General features: G+C 60.6%; 1 protein-coding gene across 3 annotated transcripts in view; it reads right to left on the bottom strand.

Moving 5' to 3' along the window:
- Positions 1 to 18,267, bottom strand: part of DNAH9 (dynein axonemal heavy chain 9) — a 251,994-nt gene that overhangs the window by 104,195 nt on the left and 129,532 nt on the right. For 2 of the 3 annotated variants that reach the window (XM_075903450.1, XM_075903451.1), the window contains 2 exons: positions 17,758 to 17,991; positions 7,655 to 7,915 (listed from right to left, as the gene is read on the bottom strand). In XM_075903450.1, the coding sequence (XP_075759565.1) occupies positions 7,655 to 7,915; positions 17,758 to 17,991 (495 nt within the window). Of the gene's footprint in view, positions 1 to 418; positions 1,004 to 7,654; positions 7,916 to 17,757; positions 17,992 to 18,267 lie in introns of those variants that run through there. The other variant, XM_075903452.1, reaches the window with a different exon arrangement.

Below are 18,267 nucleotides of genomic sequence, written 5' to 3'. Positions count from 1 at the left end.
TTGGATTTGGAAGTGGTGGAACGCCCGTCCCCATTCTGCTCGGAGGGCTGGGCTCCCCAGCTACACGTCCGCTCCCTTTCTGAAAAAAGGAGCTTGGACCGGCTGCCATTTCGAGCGCAGAGGGGAGCGTGGGGTGCCAAGCGAGTGCCTCCTGACAGCCCCCAAAGCAAGACTCCAAAATACTATTTTAAATGTGTTGCTTCATGACTAACTAGTATCAATAATTGCGAATGGCAGGCTCCTGGCTCCTGAATACCTGGACCTGAGAGCACTGGGAGCAACAGAACTGCTCAGCTGAATTTGTCTGGCGCTCAGGACAGGTTCTGGCTTTCGAGGAGCAGGGAGGAGTGCGCTGTCGGGTCTCCTCACAGCGGAACAATCTGCCCGTTCACATACAGAGACCGACGGACAAGGTCACCTCATTCTGACGGGCCCGGGAGCCCAGGCCCAGCCCGGGGCATTGGAGCAAGACAGGATCAACGCAGTGTCCCTGGGTGCTGCTGGCGGGCGTAGACCCCACGCGGAGGCCTGTACGCAGCCGGACCTGCCGTTAGGCCTCATGAGACATTCTGCCATGGCCTGTCCTCTCCAGCACAGCGGACGCGGGCTTTGTGCTGACACCCCAAGCGCGCAATCCCTGAGCCAGCGAGCGGCGTTCTGCTCCACTCGTGGGGCTGGGTTGGTTCGGTTCCCAGGCGCAGCTGCAGAGCGATCTGAAATCCTGGACGGAGAGCCCCTGTGTGAGAGCTGGTGACAGAGGCACACGGGGAGATGAACGCAGGCTGAGAGGGGGGACGTCCCTCTGAGAGGCGCTTTGCTCAGACTCAAGAAACCTGCTCCTAATGGCACCTGCAGCTGCGCTCTGTCATGGGCAGCAGCAGGAGAGCGCCGTGCCGGGGCTGGCGTCACCTGGGAAAGGTTTTAAAACACACCAGATCGCCTAGCCCAGCGATTCTTAAACTGTGTCCCGTGGCACAGAGGTGTGCCACGGAGAAAACAAAACATTCTGCTCCCCCGCCCCCTGCAGAGCCCGAGACAGCTCCCGCTGCGGCTCCCCCCGCCCCCCGGGCTGCCAGGTGTCGGGTTTGAACCAGGCAGTCCAGTATTTGAGCTTTCTGGTCGGGAAACAAATGGAGACAATAGAACGGAGACACTAGACCTGAGACAACAGACCTGTCTGGTATGTTCTAACTCAGATGTGATGTCGATTGTGAGGTCACGTCAAGTGTGTCCAGGATTTCTGTTGAAACCACCTGGCGACCCTCCTCCCTCCCCCCAGCCCACAGGATGGCCCCTGTCCCATAGGGCCCCTCCGCGCAGCCTCCTCCTCCTCCACGTGTGCAGGTGGCAGCTGCTGCTGGGAGGGGAGGGGAGGGGGAGCTGAGGAGCCGCTCCCGGACCTCAGCATTTTAAAACTGCCCTCTGGGGGGAACCCAGCTCGGGCTCTGCTGCCCCCCCCCTTGGGGCGCGCTCGGGCTCTGCTGCCTCCCCCCCTTGGGGCAAGCTCGGGCTCTGCTGCCCCCCCCCCCCTTGGGGCACGCTCGGGCTCTGCTGCCTCCCCCTTGGGGCGAGCTCGGGCTCTGCTGCCTCCCCCTTGGGGCGCGCTCGGGCTCTGCTGCCTCCCCCTTGGGGCGCGCTCGGGCTCTGCTGCCCCCCCCCCTTGGGGCACACTCGGGCTCTGCTGCCTCCCCCTTGGGGCGCGCTCGGGCTCTGCTGCCTCCCCCTTGGGGCGAGCTCGGGCTCTGCTGCCTCCCCCTTGGGGCGCGCTCGGGCTCTGCTGTCCCCCCCCTCGGGGCGTACTCAGGCTCTGCTGCCCCCCCCTTGGGGCGCGCTCGAGCTCTGCTGTCCCCCCCTTGGGGCGTGCTCAGGCTCTGCTGTCCCCCCCCTTGGGGCGCACTCAGGCTCTGCTGCCCCCCCCTTGGGGCGCGCTCGGGCTCTGCTGCCTCCCCCTTGGGGCGCACTCAGGCTCTGCTGCCCCCCCCTTGGGGCACGCTCGGGCTCTGCTGTCCCCCCCCTTGGGGCGCGCTCAGGCTCTGCTGTCCCCCCCCTTGGGGCGCGCTCAGGCTCTGCTGTCCCCCCCCCTTGGGGCGCACTCAGGCTCTGCTGTCCCCCCCCCTTGGGGCGCGCTCGGGCTCTGCTGTCCCCCCCCCCTTGGGGCGCGCTCGGGCTCTGCTGCCCCCCCCTTGGGGCACGCTCGGGCTCTGCTGTCCCCCCCCTTGGGGCGTACTCAGGCTCTGCTGCCCCCCCCTTGGGGCGTACTCGGGCTCTGCTGCCCCCGCCTTGGGGCACGCTTGGGCTCTGCTGTCCCCCCCCTTGGGGCGTACTCAGGCTCTGCTGCCCCCCCCTTGGGGCGCGCTCAGGCTCTGCTGTCCCCCCCCCTTGGGGCGCGCTCAGGCTCTGCTGTCCCCCCCCTTGGGGCGTGCTCAGGCTCTGCTGTCCCCCCCCCTTGGGGCGCGCTCAGGCTCTGCTGTCCCCCCCCCCTTGGGGCGCACTCAGGCTCTGCTGTCCCCCCCCTTGGGGCGCACTCAGGCTCTGCTGTCCCCCCCCCTTGGGGCGCGCTCGGGCTCTGCTGCCTCCCCCTTGGGGCGCGCTCAGGCTCTGCTGTCCCCCCCCTTGGGGCGCACTCGGGCTCTGCTGCCCCCCCCTTGGGGCGCGCTCGGGCTCTGCTGCCTCCCCCTTGGGGCGCACTCAGGCTCTGCTGCCCCCCCCTTGGGGCACGCTCGGGCTCTGCTGTCCCCCCCCTTGGGGCGTACTCAGGCTCTGCTGCCCCCCCCTTGGGGCGTACTCAGGCTCTGCTGCCCCCCCCTTGGGGCACGCTCGGGCTCTGCTGCCCCCCCCTTGGGGCATGCTCAGGCTCTGCTGTCCCCCCCCTTGGGGCGCACTCAGGCTCTGCTGCCCCCCCCTTGGGGCGCGCTCGGGCTCTGCTGCCTCCCCCTTGGGGCGCACTCAGGCTCTGCTGCCCCCCCCTTGGGGCACGCTCGGGCTCTGCTGTCCCCCCCCTTGGGGCGTACTCAGGCTCTGCTGTCCCCCCCCTTGGGGCGTACTCAGGCTCTGCTGCCCCCCCCCTTGGGGCACGCTCGGGCTCTGCTGTCCCCCCCCTTGGGGCGCACTCAGGCTCTGCTGCCCCCCCCTTGGGGCGTGCTCAGGCTCTGCTGCCCCCCCCTTGGGGCGCGCTCAGGCTCTGCTGCCCCCCCCTTGGGGCGCGCTCGGGCTCTGCTGCCTCCCCCTTGGGGCGCACTCAGGCTCTGCTGCCCCCCCCTTGGGGCACGCTCGGGCTCTGCTGTCCCCCCCCTTGGGGCGTACTCAGGCTCTGCTGCCCCCCCCTTGGGGCGTACTCAGGCTCTGCTGCCCCCCCCTTGGGGCACGCTCGGGCTCTGCTGTCCCCCCCCTTGGGGCGCACTCAGGCTCTGCTGCCCCCCCCTTGGGGCGTGCTCAGGCTCTGCTGCCCCCCCCTTGGGGCGCGCTCAGGCTCTGCTGCCCCCCCCCTTGGGGCGCGCTCAGGCTCTGCTGCCCCCCCCTTGGGGCGTACTCAGGCTCTGCTGTCCCCCCCCCTTGGGGCACGCTCGGGCTCTGCTGTCCCCCCCCCCCCCCCCCCAGGGCGAGCTCGGGCTCTGCTGCCTCCCCCTTGGGGCGCGCTCGGGCTCTGCTGTCCCCCCCCAGGGCGAGCTCGGGCTCTGCTGCCTCCCCCTTGGGGCGCGCTCGGGCTCTGCTGTCCCCCCCCCAGGGCGAGCTCAGGCTCTGCTGCCTCCCCCTTGGGGCGCGCTCGAGCTCTGCTGTCCCCATGCGCTGCTGCTCTCTCGCCCCTGCGCCCCTCCCCAGCTTGCTGGGGAAGTGGCAGAGTTTACTCTGTGGGGTTTCTTCTCCCCCTTCCCCGCCCTGCCAGCAGGAAGCCTGGCCTGGTGCTGCAGCTGCGCTGGGTTCCCTGCTGCATGGGCGGGGGCAGGGGACCGAGATCTCCACACCCACCCTCAGGAACAAGAGCAGGCTCCCTGGAGGCTTTCCCTGCTGCAGCAGGGTGCCAAGCCAGGTAAGCATCCCCCCTTGTGCCCAGACACCGCACCCAAACCCCCTAACTCCCCTCCCCCTGCCAAGACCCCGCATTCCCAGCTGGCTCTGACACCCTGCCCCAAGTCCCCTCCTGCACCCTCCCTCCTGGCCAGACACCCTGCCCGAGACCCTCCTCTACCCTCCCTCCTGGCCAGACACCCTGCCCCAAGTCCCCTCCTCTACCCTCCCTCCTGGCCAGACACCCTGCCCCAAGTCCCCTCCTGCACCCTCCCTCCTGGCCAGACACCCTGCCCGAGACCCTCCTCTACCCTCCCTCCTGGCCAGACACCCTGCCCCAAGTCCCTTCCTGCACCCTCCCTCCTGGCCAGACACCCTGCCCGAGACCCTCCTCTACCTTCCCTCCTGGCCAGACACCCTGCCCCAAGTCCCTTCCTGCACCCTCCCTCCTGGCCAGACACCCTGCCCCAAGTCCCCTCCTGCACCCTCCCTCCGGACCAGACACCCTGCCCCAAGTCCCCTCCTGCACCCTCCCTCCTGGCCAGACACCCTGCCACAAGTTCCCTCCTGCACCCTCCCTCCTGGCCAGACACCCTGCCCCAAGTCCCCTCCTGCACCCTCCCTCCTGGCCAGACACCCTGCCCCAAGTCCCCTCCTCTACCCTCCCTCCTGGCCAGACACCCTGCCCCAAGTCCCCTCCTGCACCCTCCCTCCTGGCCAGACACCCTGCCACAAGTTCCCTCCTCTACCCTCCCTCCTGGTCCGGTGGAGTTTTTTTTGTTCGACAAATTTTCCCTGGGGGCTGGTTTTTTGTTTTTTGTTGGTTTTTTTGCTCTACAAAAAAAGTCTTTGGTGTTCCCCATTAAAAAAAATATTGTTTGGTGTTCCTCAGTCTTAAAAAGTTTAAGGAACACTGGTCTAGCAGCACCGTAGAGACTAATGAACTGTGTAGACAGGACCATGAGCTTTCGTGGGCACAAGCCGCTTCTTCAGAAGACTGGAATGGTGGAATCCCACAAGCCAAATACACAGGGATGCCTCAGAACTTAACTTCATGTCCAGGTGTGGGACCCATCACAAAGGTCTGAACAGACACCACCTGGCTAGCACACTGCCTTCCACTTCAACCAACCAATGGGCACTTAAGAGCAATTTGCACCTTCTCTGTCAGCTTCATGTGGCATAAACACTCCAATTGACCTTTCTCCCTTCCTTCTCTTCTCCCCTCCCCCCATGTCCTATTTATTTTGGACCCGGATCTTTAATGCTCCAATCGTCTGAAGAAGTGGGTTGTGCCCACGGAAGCTCATGACACCATCTACAGGGTGTGCTAGTCTCTAAGGAGCTGCTGGACGATTCGTTGTTTTTCAAGGTTTTCCAGTTACAGACTAACTCGGCTCCCCTCTGAGGTTGGAGAAGATTGTTTTTCTGGACTCCCGACAGCCAGGTATCAGTGAAGGCTGCAAGCCCCGCGAGTGAAGCTGCTCTAACTAGAGCTGCCCCATCCACAGGAGGTGGGACAGGGAGAGAGAGGCACTCTCCCGAATACAGTAATTACTCGTTGAACATGTGCCCGCTTAACACGTTTTCGTGATAGCACGATTTTTTTTTAGAGAACATTTTTTGAATAACACAACCGTCCTCAAAATAATACCAAAAAAAATCAAGTGGCGGACTACTTTGTGCGGCAGTATAAATTGTGAAAACAGTGGTAATACAGTAGACTTCTGATAATCCGGCATACCGGGAGGTACTATAGGGCGGCTGTGATGGGTCTGCTGGGACCCACACTGCATCCGGCGAGGGGGGGCGGCGGGGAACGGCACAGTGAGCGGCGAACCATCCACTGCTTTGCAGGGAGGTGGGGGAAGCCCCACGCAGCTGCTGGCGATAGGCTGGCTGGGGAAACCCAGCCACCAGCATGCAAGTGGGGGCGGAGGAGAGTGGGAAAGGCATTCGGGGACATGGGCTCCCAGACACCTCGCCCCCTCTCCTCCACCCTGCTTGCAGGCCGGTGGCTGGGTTTCCCCAGCACTCCCTGCAAAGCGGCGGAGGGTCCGCCACTCACCGCGCCATTCCCTGCCAACCGCCCCCCCTCGCCGGACACAGTGCGGGTCCCGTCAGACCCGTCAGAGGGGCATATTCCCAACCCACTCCCCCTCCCCTTTCCTCCCCTTCCCTTCCCCAGAGCCAAACACTCCCCTCCCTGCTGTAACCCAGTCCCCTTTCTCCCCCAATCTTATGTCCTGGTCCCAAGGCAGCTGCCTGTGCTCAGCGGCCAGCGGTTAGCAAGTGCAGGCTGGAACCGCGAGCGCACATGTGGCTCACAGCAGCCCGGCCGAGAGAGCGGCTGACTGGAGCACTTCCGGGTTTCAGCTGATGCCGGACAACTGGGGTTTTACTGTACAGTACATCGTCTAATGTTGACGGTGACAACTCAACACCAACAGAAAATTGATTTTGACACCACCGCTTGAAACGCAATCCCCAGCTTTTCCATTATTTTCACAGGGAAAATTGACCCCGCATAACACGTTTTCACTTAGCACGAGCATTTTCTGAAATGTATCTACCATGTTAAATGAGGAATTACTGTACCCAGATTTCCAAATGTCTCATTTTCCTGTGCTCCAGAGAGGCCATATGTTAGCAACTAGCCAGGATCCCCCCAAATCTGCCAGGATCCCCCCAAATCTGACCCCAATGGAGCAGGCAGCAGCTCCCAGCATGCACACTCCATTTGATCCCTGCGGTGCGCTGTTCAGATCAAGCGGGGGTTGGATGGAGGGGCCTACAGGCACTAACAGCGGCTCGTAGATTCACAGTGACAGCCCTTACACCCAGCAGGGCACAAGCCCCCAGGGGACCCCGGGCATGTTCTGAAATCACCATTTGGTTGGCACATGGGGCTGTCCAGCAGCGGGGTGGGTACGGCACAAACTGCAATTGTACCGAGAGGCCGAGATTGTCCTCTCAGCAGGGCCTGTCGTTGCTGCGGTCGGCAGGAAGAGGACGCGTATGGAAGTGCGGCAGGATGTGAAACTGCTGGGGTTTGCTGCATGCGGGGTGAACCCTCTGGGCGAAGGGCATGGCTGCCCACGGGCTTGCCACCAGGAGGCTCCCTGCCAGCCAGGAGAAACCCAGACAGAGGCCCCTCCCCGATATCTACACGGGACCCAATGAGCTTCTGACAAGGGTGAGTTCCACGCAGGCGCGACTGCAAAGCCTCCCTGTGCTTTGGGGAGGCAGGAGCAGCTGTCGCTTGACGCACCAACAGCAAGAGGAGCCCTGTGTCTAATCCACACGAACGTGGGGTTTGCCCCCTGCCCAAGAAACATCTCAACGGGCACCACTAGATCGGCTCCGCCCCCGGCCCGGGGGGCAAAGAGAGCGACACACAACGGGCCAAGGGCAGAGAGCACCCAGGACTGCAGCTGTGCTCCGCCTCCCTGGCCAGCAGGCAGGTGTGAGCGGGAGCAGCCTGAGTTACGCCACAGGAGGGAGCACAGGGCGCCGGAGCAAAGGAGCATGGCTCCAGTGTGTCACTCCCTTGCCCGGCAGGAAGCGCCAAGGCCTCATGCCCTCTACGAGCCAACCCTCCCTGTGCTGGCCCAGGCAACGCTGCGAGTGCCGGAGGCCGGCCCCGTACCTTATTGAGCGTGTTCAGAGCCGCCTGGGCAGCAGCCAGGGCCGGTTCGGCTTTAGCCAAGTCTTCCTCACAGTCCTGTTGCTTCTGCTTGACCTCCTGGGTGATCTGCGCCACCTTCTGCTCCTCCTCGTCAGCCACGGCCTTCTCCGTGCTCACCTTCTCGGTCTCCACGCCGACCACCTGAATCAGCTTGTCAGCATCCTCGCTCTTCTGCTTCAGCTCCACTTCCTGGGCTGCCAGCTTGGCCTTCAGGCCGTCCACCTGCCGGGGAGAAGCACACGGCGGGCATGAGCCCAGCACCGGGCACAGGGGAGCCTCGGAGCAGAATGACCTCAGCGAGGGAGCGCAGCCACTGAAGGAGCATGGGCCGCGGCAGGGCAAGGGCTAGGCAGGCAGGGCCGTGTGGCTCCTCCGGCCCCATGGCCAGTCTCCAGCAGTGGCCAGCGCCGGAGGGAGGCGCTTGAAACCATGCAGCCCTTTGGAGAGGAACTGGCATCCAGGGCTGAGCAGGCCTCTCCGGCCCACAAGGAGGGGAGGAGCCCATGTGTTAGGCCAGCACCCTAGAGTTCAGACGCTGCACTGACTCCCCCCGGCCCTGGCGCCACCGTGTGCTCGTGGTCCCTCCCCAGGGGTGTCAGAGAGTGGCCGCCCCCCCAACTCTTCGGGGAGAGGACTGAGCCTGGCCCCCTGCCCGTGTTCTGCAAGGCACCTCTGCGGGCCCCTCAGTGGCTCTCTCCCTGGGGGTCAGCCTCTGGGCCTTGGGGCTCCTTCTTATGACTGTCTGCCAAGGACAATTTCTGGTCTCCCAGGGCTGCCACTGCTGCAGAGAGAGCAGAGAGACAAGGCTCCTCCTCTGCCCCACTCCCAAGAAGGGGGAGCGAGAGCACAGAAGCACAAAAAAGCACCAGCCAGAGGGAGGGAAGCTCAACAGAACAGCAGCCCCCGGTGCTGGCAGGACCGAGCTGCGGGACAGTCCGGTCTCCTTCACTCCGAGCTGCCTTGGCACAGGCGCGGCGCAGTCCTGGCCACTGGGCTGCTGGCAGGTGAGTGGCCACAGTCCCAGGGGAGATGCAGCCAGCAGGTAGCTCTCACCAGCACTGGCTCCTCCCACACGGCTGGAAACTGATGTTGGCCTCCTTAGGCCCAGTGGCAGCTCGGAGCGGGACCCCCGGAGGGGGCTCCAGCCGGCATTGTATTAGTGCTGCTGTCACGGGACAGGCTCCCGGCTCCGGAGCAGCACCCTGCGGTGCTCGGAGCTGTGCGGACACTTCCCAGGCAGCCGGCTCCCGTCCCAGGTTTCACAATCCCAGTCAGATACAAGCGCCGACGGCTGGGGCTGGACAGCAAGGGGCGCGCCGGAACACCAGGCCATGCGCTCGGCCTGGCGGGCCAGGGTCTCAGGCCCGCAGCCTCACCATGGCAGCGGGGCGGGGTGCGAGGAGGACTATGTGGTGTTTTCGCAGGTACGTGCCCCCACTGTAGGAGCAAAGAGACACTCGACTCAACGTCCTACCCAACCCACGAGCCCAACCTCGGATCCACCCTGCCCGCAGCCCGCCCCCCGGGAAATGCAGCGTGTGTGCTCGTGCCCGACCAGTGTGTGCAGCAACCTCCACGGAGCTCGCCAGGCGCTGCCTTTCCAGGCCGGAGTTTGATAGACCAGAGCAGCCCCTCCCCGGCCAGCTGCAAGGAAGACGCTCTGTCACTGGCTCCCCAGACCTCAGGGACCACTCTGCATGCAGGCTATCCCGTGGCAGACTGGGCACCGTGCGGCCCATGTAACCATCCATCCAAGGGAAGTCAGATCTCAGCGTTTGCTAATACTTCAATTGTCGTACCAGAAAGGAGCACAATTCTGAGCTCAGTGTAATCACATAAGCTACAGCTATTGGCATTTGGCATTAGCTTTAAGCCGAGCCTGTTCCTAAAGTGCTCTTTGTATTCCCATGCTGAGCCGCTCATCCATTCCCGCCCCCGCTGGCCTGTGGTAGGAGGCTATTTCTAGCAGCACAAAAGGGAGTCAGTAAATCGCGACGATGCTGGGGCACAGAATGGCTTCGGGCAGCAAACTGAGCCGCAGCTTTTTGTTCATTGTTTAAATCTGCTGGGATTTGGACACATTGACTGTGAGGTTTTGCTGATTGCAGATGTGGCCTCTGACCTCCTCCCCAAGACACGCTGCCCGGGACACAAGTGTGAACAGAAGCTCTCGGGGGTTCCAGCAGCGATGACAAGGCAAACAAGGGACTCACCTGCCAGCGCTAGGCAGGCGCAGAAAAGGAGCCGAGGGATTCTCAGTTCCAGCGCCTCTTGTGAGAACATTTCCAGACAAAATCTGCCTCCCAGGGCGTTCCGGCTGAGCACAAGTTGAAGTAATTGAAGGGTAAAAGCTCTGCAACAGCCAACGCGAACCACAGAAACCCAGAGCGATTCACCCAGAAGGAACACCAACCGCTGCAAGCATGGAAGGCCACGAGGAACCTCTGGAGCCCTTCTAACCCTCTGTCCGGCGGGGGAGGAGCGGCTTGCGCTGCTGGGCGCCGTGCGCGGGGGAGACAGAGGGAGAGCGCCAGAGCAGGTGCCTCTGGGGCTCCAAGCTGCCCTCCCAGGGAATGTCTTCACTACAGCGCTAATTGGAACTAACTTAATTCGAATTAGTTAATTTGAACTAAGCTAATTCGAACTAACGCATCTAGACCTAAAAACTAGTTCGAATTAGCGTTTTGCTAATTCGAACTAGCATGTCCACACTGAGTGGACCCTGAACCGAGGTTAAGGCTGGCCGGAAGCAGTGCCGGCAGGGCATCAGATGAGGACTGAGAGCGTGGAGCTGCTGTCTCAGGCTAGCCGAGGGCTGTGCTTAAAGGGACCCGACCCCCACCCCAGACAGACAGTTCTCAGGGGTTTCCCGCTCGCTTGTCTAACTCGATGAGGGACAGCAAAGCAGTCCTGGCTTGGAGTGCCCTGAATGCCCACAGTCGGCACATCACAGCACTCGGCCATCAGCCCGGCTGCACTTGCCACAGGCTGCCATCCGGGAGGGGGGGGTCAATCGAGGGGCTTCAGGAGAGCTTCTACCCCGAGGAGCCCGCAGAGCCACCCCAGTCCTCCCCATCGGGGGCTCGTACCCCATTCCTCCCTCACCTCCTTCCACTTACCCCTCCCTAGCCCCCCTTCCTGCTGTACAAAATAAAGGACATGTGTGTTCAAAAGTAGAAACTCTCTTTATCGAACAAAACTCGGGGAGACTGGGAAAAGGAGCTGGGAGAGGGGAGGGCAACTAAAATGATCAAGGGTTTGGAACAGGTCCCATATGAAGAGAGGCTAAAGAGACTGGGACTTTTCAGCTTAGAAAAGAGGAGACTGAGGGGGGATATGATAGAGGTCTATAAAAGCATGAGTGGTGTGGAGAGGGTGCATAAAGAAAAGTTCTTCATTAGTTCCCATAATAGAAGGACTAGAGGACACCAAATGAAATGAATAGGTAGCAGGCTTCAAACTAATAACAGAAAGTTCTTCTTCACAAAGCACATAGACAACCTGTGGAACTCCTTGCTGCAGGATGCTGTGAAGGCTAGAACTAGAACAGAGTTTAAAGAGACGTGAGATAAATTCATGGAGGTTGGGTCCATGGAGTGCTATTAGCCAGGGGGTAGAAATGGTGTCCCTGGCCTCTGTTTGTGGAAGGCTGGAGATGGATGGCACGAGACAAATGGCTTGGTCATTGTCTTCAGTCCATCCCCTCCAGGGTCCCTAGTGTTGGCCGCTGTCAGCAGACAGGCTACTCGGCTAGATGGACCTTTGGTCTGACCCAGGACGGCCATTCTAAGCTCAGGGTCGGGGGTCTCAGTGGACCACCAGGATTTTCATGCAAACCTGTTCCTGGGTGGCCAGGCTGGCAGCTATCCTGCCCTAGACGGCCACTTTTCTGTGCCTAATGTGGAGGTCATGGATGAGGTCCACAATGTCTGCACTAGACCAGGTGGGCGCCCGCCTCTTGTGGACCTGGGCAGGATCCCGGGAGCTCCCAGCCTGGTCCCGGGAAGAGGCGGAGGGCTGGGTGGCAGCGGGTGGCCGGCTCTAGCCGTGCCAGGTGCAGGGTCTGCTGGCTGGGTGCTGGCAGGCTTGCAACTGGCACGGGCACCGTAGCCAGCCTGTGCCCCTTTAAGGGCTCCGGGGCCGGGAGGGGGGCAGACGAGTTTCCCTGGTGGTGCCCAGAGTGGCCACCAGGGCAAGCTGGGGAAGGCTAGCCTCCCACTAGTTCGAATTAAGTGGCTACACAGCCCTTAATTCGAACTACTTAATTCGAACTAGGCTTAGTCCTCGTAGAATGAGGTTTACCTAGTTCCAATTAAGCGTTCCGCTAGTTCGAATTAAGTTCTAACTAGCGGTTTGCATGTGTAGCGCCTAGCAAAGTTAATTTGAACGAACATCTGTTAGTTCGAATTAACTTTGTAGTGTAGACATACCCCCCGAGTGAAGCAGCCGAGAACCTGCCCACAGCCCTGGAGGGGCAGAGCGGCCGCCCAGGCGAGGCCCCGCCCAGGAGGAGCAGCGGCCAGGGAGGAATCGCCCGGGGAGGGGTATTTGAGAGCAGCCTTCAACGTCCTGAAGGGAGGTTCCAAAGAGGCTGGCGAGAGGCTGCTCTCAGTAGTGACAGATGCAGAACAAGGAGCAATGGGCTCACGTTGTGGCGGGAGAGGTCCAGGTTGGATATTAGCAAAAACTCTTTCCCTAGGCGGGTGGGGAAGCGCTGGGCTGGGTTCCCTAGGGAGGAGGTGGAGTCTCCATCCCTAGAGTGTTTAAGTCTCAGCTTGACAAAGCCCTGGCTGGGCTGATTGAGTTGGGTCGGTCCTGCCTTGGGCAGGGGGCTGGACTCGATGACTCCTGAGGTCTCTTCCAGCCCTATGGTTCTATGATGGCGCTGGACCCGTCTGGGGCTGGTGGCTGCCCTGGGAACGAGGAGGGGGCTGGGAGCTGGGCAGGCGGGGGCTGTCGCGCTGGGGGGCTTTGCAGGGAGGGCAGCAGAGGGCACCGCAGGGGTCGTGGGGGGCTGTTCACTGGCACCGCAGATGACCAGGCGCACCCAGACTCACCACTGGCCGGAGGCCTTGTGGGCCTTCCCTGCTGTGTCGTCATTCACTGCAGGAACCCCAGGAGATAGGGGCGAGGTGGGAGCAAAGCCCCCAGCGCCTGCCTGTGGGTGAATGGCCACTGCACTGCAAGCTTTGCCATGGGAGCCAACGAAGCAGGAACGTCCGGAGGCCTCCGCAGGCTCCCAGACAGCCTCGTCCATGGAGAGCGCCACCGAGGCTGGAGGAAGCCCTGGAGGGTTGCATATTCTCCTGCAGCAGGTCAGCCTGGATGCCTGATGGCAGCGGAGGCCCAGGTACGCTGGCGCCGATGTGGCTTAGCGCGCTCCGGCACCGCGGGAGAGGGGCAGCCCCGCATGCCCGGAGAGTGGCTGGAGTCGATGAAGAGGCTCTTTGGCCGGCCTGGGTCCTGTTCTTGAACCACGAGATCCTGTCGGGGGAGCCCTGGGGGCCCAGAGGGAACAGACGCAGCATTGGCTTGTAGCGGAGGCTGCTCAGGAACGAGAGCCACCAACAGGACCAGCCATCTTGCTCTGGAGAGGGTCAAGAAATGGGACCTCGCAGACCAAAGAGCATCCCCAGGAGGCCCTGGGGAAATGGGCCTGCAGGGACAGCGCTGCCCTCAGAACCGGTCGTGACTGGACCATGGTCTCTGCTGCCCATCAGGAGACAACAAGGGAGACGACGACCCTGAGCTGGCTCTGCAGGAGGCCCAGAAAGTGTCTGGTGACGAGGGGGCGAACACGCAATCGGACTCATCCAAAGTCCAACGCGGGGGTGGCCTCGGCGCCAAGGCGGCATGGGGAATTGGCACAGGGGGTGCCAAGCACGACACATGCCACCCCAGTCTCAGAGGAGATGCTGGCACCCAGACCCAGAGCAGTACTGAGCTGGCCGGCTGCCAGGGCAACGGCAGTGCCAAGGGATGGATCAGCGTGGAGTCCCTCGCTGCCAGGCCTGGCATCAGCCTGGGCTCCACCACCCGAGAGATGGGTGCTGTGAGCTGCCATGATAATCAGCCCAACAGCTCTGCAGCCCAGTCAGAAGGTGCCAAGGGCACAAGGGAGGATGAAGCGGCAGAAACCAGGACACGAGGAAACTCCTGAACTAGAAGAGAACCAGGAACTGAGACGCCCAACGGGTCTGGAGCCATCAGATACACCGGCAGCCTCAAGGCAACGCTGGCCAGACGCCAGACTCCATGGAGGACCCCAGCCGGAAATGGAGTCGACGGTGAAAGCTGTCGCTGGTCTCGGCGCAGTAGCAGGAAGAGCTTAGATGGACTCAACCCAGCCCAAGTGCCAAAAGACCCCCACGGTCTCCAGGAACCGAGGACACTCTCAGAAAACGCAGAGCTCAGGCCCCAGCAGCCAGCAGCAAGGAGGAGCAGAGAGGGGTTGAGGCAGACCTGCCCTCGGACGGCCGGTGCAGGGCCAGGGCCCCAGAGCGCAAGCCCCGCCCCGGCGGGTACGGCTAGGAAAAGCCATGCACCTTCAGTGCACGGGGCGTGTGCACCCGCATGCAGCGCACGGCTGCATCTATGCAAAGAACCACTTCTCCACTGCCCTGCCTGGCTGGAAGCAACTCACCTGACTCTTGTGTTGTGAGGCTGAAGTGACCCAGTAGGGTCAGCACCGCCTCGGGGGGTGAGACCTCCAGCATTAACCCTTCACGTGTCTGACAGCACCGATGCCAGCGTACGATTGATTTTCACTAGAAAAAGGCAACGGGGCAGGAAACGACCAGAAAGGAGAGAACGTCCCTCGAAGGCCATGACAGAGAAGAAACGAGGTGTCAATAAATCACCGTATGTGAACAACCCTAGGAAATAAGACCGTTTCCGCATGCTCCTTCCCTCGTTATGGTCTCAAGACAGACCGGAATTAGAGCAAGGTGCTAGCAACAAGACCCAAGGGTGGCTCAGCACAGAGAATGAGAGTCTCAGCCAAGAGCAACTCGGCGTGGCATCGCCAGCTGGGCTAAGAAAGGGAGAGCTTCCGGGAGAAGCGTGGGGAGGCAGAGAAGCAACTTCTCCTGTGGAAGAGAAAGGAAAAGAACAAAGCGAGCCGGACATCGACGGGCAACACGCTGTCACTCCAGCAGGGAGAGAGGAAAGGCTTGACTCTGATCAGGAATGCGGCAAGAAAAGTTATTAAATAACAGAAAAGCTGGAGGGCAGGCTCCCAGCAGGCCCATGTAATCGGCTGGCCCATGCTGTGCTGCAAGAACACAAACACCGCATCCCAAAGGTCAGCAATTAACTGGTACAGCAGGTGAGGCCTGGATCTAGAATTCAACAAGGCAATTTTAACAAAAGTCATATGAAAAGTTAATTCAGCAACAAGGCTTTGAGCAGACCTCTCTCATTGAGCATAGCTCTGACAAATAAGATACTCAGCCAGCAGACTTCTCCGGTTTCAAGATCCTACTCCCCAGGAGCCAGCCTCTTACTTGCCTAGAACAGAGGACAGCCATTGTCGGAAGTTTTGGTTAGTACAGAAGCTAATGAGAGGCAGCTACTTAAAGCAGAAACTAATCAAGACTGAAGATTTCCGAATCCCCAAAAAAGGAAAAAAATGATTTCGAGACTCGACTGGCCAATTCAGCAAACACAGTGAGAAAAAATGGCAAGTGCCCAGGGAAAGTCGGTGTCCTAAGGTTCCCCTGTGTATTCAGTCCCGACAGTCCACTCGCCATCAACCTCCAGGCTCCAGCAGCAGTGAGAACTACGCTGGCAAAGGGAGACCTAGATCCACAGAGGGACTTAGGCACCGAAGAGCCAGTTTTAGGCACCACTATGGTCCACAAAAACATCCGCTCAGCAGCTGCCTCCCTGCAGGAATCTACAGCCGCTCGGCACCTCTGTCTTCAGGGTAAAAGTTCTTGGCACTGACATTTCTGCTTTCGGGCGGGTGCATGGCTCGGGCTCCAGCTGTGTCTCAGTCCAAACCAGCTCCGGGAAGCAGGGTGACCAGTGGGTAACTTTTAGCCAAGTAGTTAGAGCTCCCGCCTGGCACAGGAGAGACCAAGGTTCAATTCCCGCCTCTGCCTGTGGAGGAGAAACGGTCGGGATGTGGTCCCTCACCTCTGGATACAGCAGTGGGGTAGGTGGCCGTTTTGGGAGGTGCGAGGCAGCTGCCCAAAGCATTCTCTCCCCTATGCCACCTGGCTGCAGGAGAGGGGCACTCGGTGTCACAAGGCCCGTTGCTCGTGGCCTGGAGGGGCAGCCTGTTCCCTACCGAGATGCCAACATTGCTTTCCCGGTGGAGAAAAGGCTGCAAGATCCCACGTAAAAAGCACATGAGTGGGACAACGGCCAGTATCCACTCTGCCCAGCGGCACTGGGGCCATTCTCAGGGAGGTGAGGCTGGTGGTCCAGGCTCAGGATCCAAAGGAGCGCGTGGATTGTGGCCAGGAAGCGTCCAGGGCCTGTTCCGAGGTCAGCGGCCGCTGTGGCTGCTCAGCACCTCTGGAAATTAGGACAGTGAGAGCCAGGTGCTGAATTTTGTGCATCCAGGTTTGAAAACTGTGGCCATAATGTCAATCAACTCTATGAACACTCGCCACTGGCTTCAATTGTACTCCTGGGTGAAACCAGCTTCCAGCTAAATGAGAGCCTAGCCTAGCACCTTGGAAAACCCCAAGGGGAAGCAAAGGCAGGAGACCATTCTGAGCAGTAAAAGCTCCATGCCCCAGGCCCCTGGGACACTCCGATATGGCTCATAAATTAGCGCTCACGGCCCACCTAGGAATCCATCCCTAGAAGCAGGGCGTCGGGGTTTGTATTAATAGAATTAGCAGCCAGTAGGAAAGACGCAGACGAGCCATCTTCTCCACCTCTCACTGCCACACACGCTGCAGGACGGGGATTACAGAAGATACTTCTGCCCCAAACTGAGCAAACTACACCTGGGGCCCCATGTAGAAAGGAGCTGAGTCCCTCTGACTTCCTTCGCAGGGACGGGTCTGCAGCACTACCGAGCCCGCTGCTGCAGACACGGCCACGGTCTCCAGCCGCCACTGGGCACCAGAGAAAGCTTCCGCTGCCGGTGTCGCCCGGCCCATTCAGGCGGAGCAGTCGAAGCGCCGCTCCCGAGCAGGGTTTGCTCAGTCTCCCGCTTTCCCCCTTGTTCTCTGTTCCGCTTGGGGTGGAGTGCCCCGTTGCTGATTGGTTAGTACCTGGGACATGGGAGGCACGTTGGATACCTGGGCTCCAGCCAGGCTTGTGACACAGTCCCACACGACAATCGCACAGCGCAGGCTTGTGAAACTCCCAGGAAGTGGACACACAACTGGTCAAGCAGCCAGCAAACAAGTGACTAGATGAATCTCCCGAGGTCTCGTCCGACCCCAAAGGTCTCTGATGCTCTGAAAGGCTCCCGAGGGAGCCACAGAGGATCCGAGGGATGGAATGGAAGGCGCACGAGCCAAGCGAGAGAAGGCTGAAGGAGCTGGGCATGTGTAGCTGGAAAAGAGAAGGGGCGCACTTCCGAACTGCAGGAAGTGGGACACTGGAACAGGTGCCTGGGGGAGTCACAGAAGCACCTCCATGTGTCCGGAGTGGACATGTCTCCAGAATGCTAAGGGAAATCGATGCCATTGCTCCCCATGTTTATCACACGTCATTGGCAATGTGAAAAGATACAGCGTGTAGCTGCAGATGTGCAGAAGCAGATCTGGTGTAAGCAGCTGCAAAATCACAGAGCCCAGCTCCCCCGACCTGTTCGCTCTGGTCAGACAATGCAAAGATACCATAGCATGTGTAGCCAGAAATTGCCATAATCACATAAGCCTGCTTATCTAACTGATCCCTTGGTTCTCTGCTTGTGCTGTGATTAGTTTGGAATCACAGCAGCTGGCTTTGCACGCGTGCGAGGGGACGCACACGCACACGCACACACGTCCTTTCAATCCACCATTATTCTCCCAAACGGACGCAGTGTGCATCGAGCTGAGGAACAACTATCCCAATCAGCACACAGACCAGAGAAGGGCGCCTGGGCCGCTCACCTGGGCAGAGGTACTGCTGAGTTTCTGCAGGCCGTTCTCCAGTCGCTCCATTTTTGCTGTCAGCTCCTTGCTCTTTTTAAATAACAACGTTTGATAGAGTTTAATGTGCTCGAGGAATGACTTGGGGGTGGTGTAGTTATAGCGACGTTCATTGCTCAGGTAGGACCGGGACATCTCATTGACACTTGTGTGGACATAGGCCATGAACTTGCTTATGGAGTCTTTCACCGGAAGCTACAAGGAAAGAGACGCTACGTTAGTCTAAACAAACCAATTACCCAACCCAGAGCGCAGGACTTGCTTTCTCAGCAAGGAAACCTATTCATCATCGCCTGCCCCTGCACCATTGGGCCCTTCACTGATGGACTCCAGCACTTCTCCAGTGGCTGCTACTTGTGCTCACATTAGAGCACACTGTGCGGAGTAGTTTGTACAGCCTGTGTGTGGACGCCGGGATGCCTTTGACTAATTAAATAAGGACAATTCTGTACGCACAGAAAAATACATCTC

Source organism: Pelodiscus sinensis, chromosome 20, assembly GCF_049634645.1.
Source record: "Pelodiscus sinensis isolate JC-2024 chromosome 20, ASM4963464v1, whole genome shotgun sequence".
Taxonomy (NCBI): Eukaryota; Metazoa; Chordata; order Testudines; family Trionychidae; genus Pelodiscus; species Pelodiscus sinensis.
Note: the sequence above shows the minus strand (reverse complement) of the source record. Positions and strands in the feature narration are given on the sequence as shown.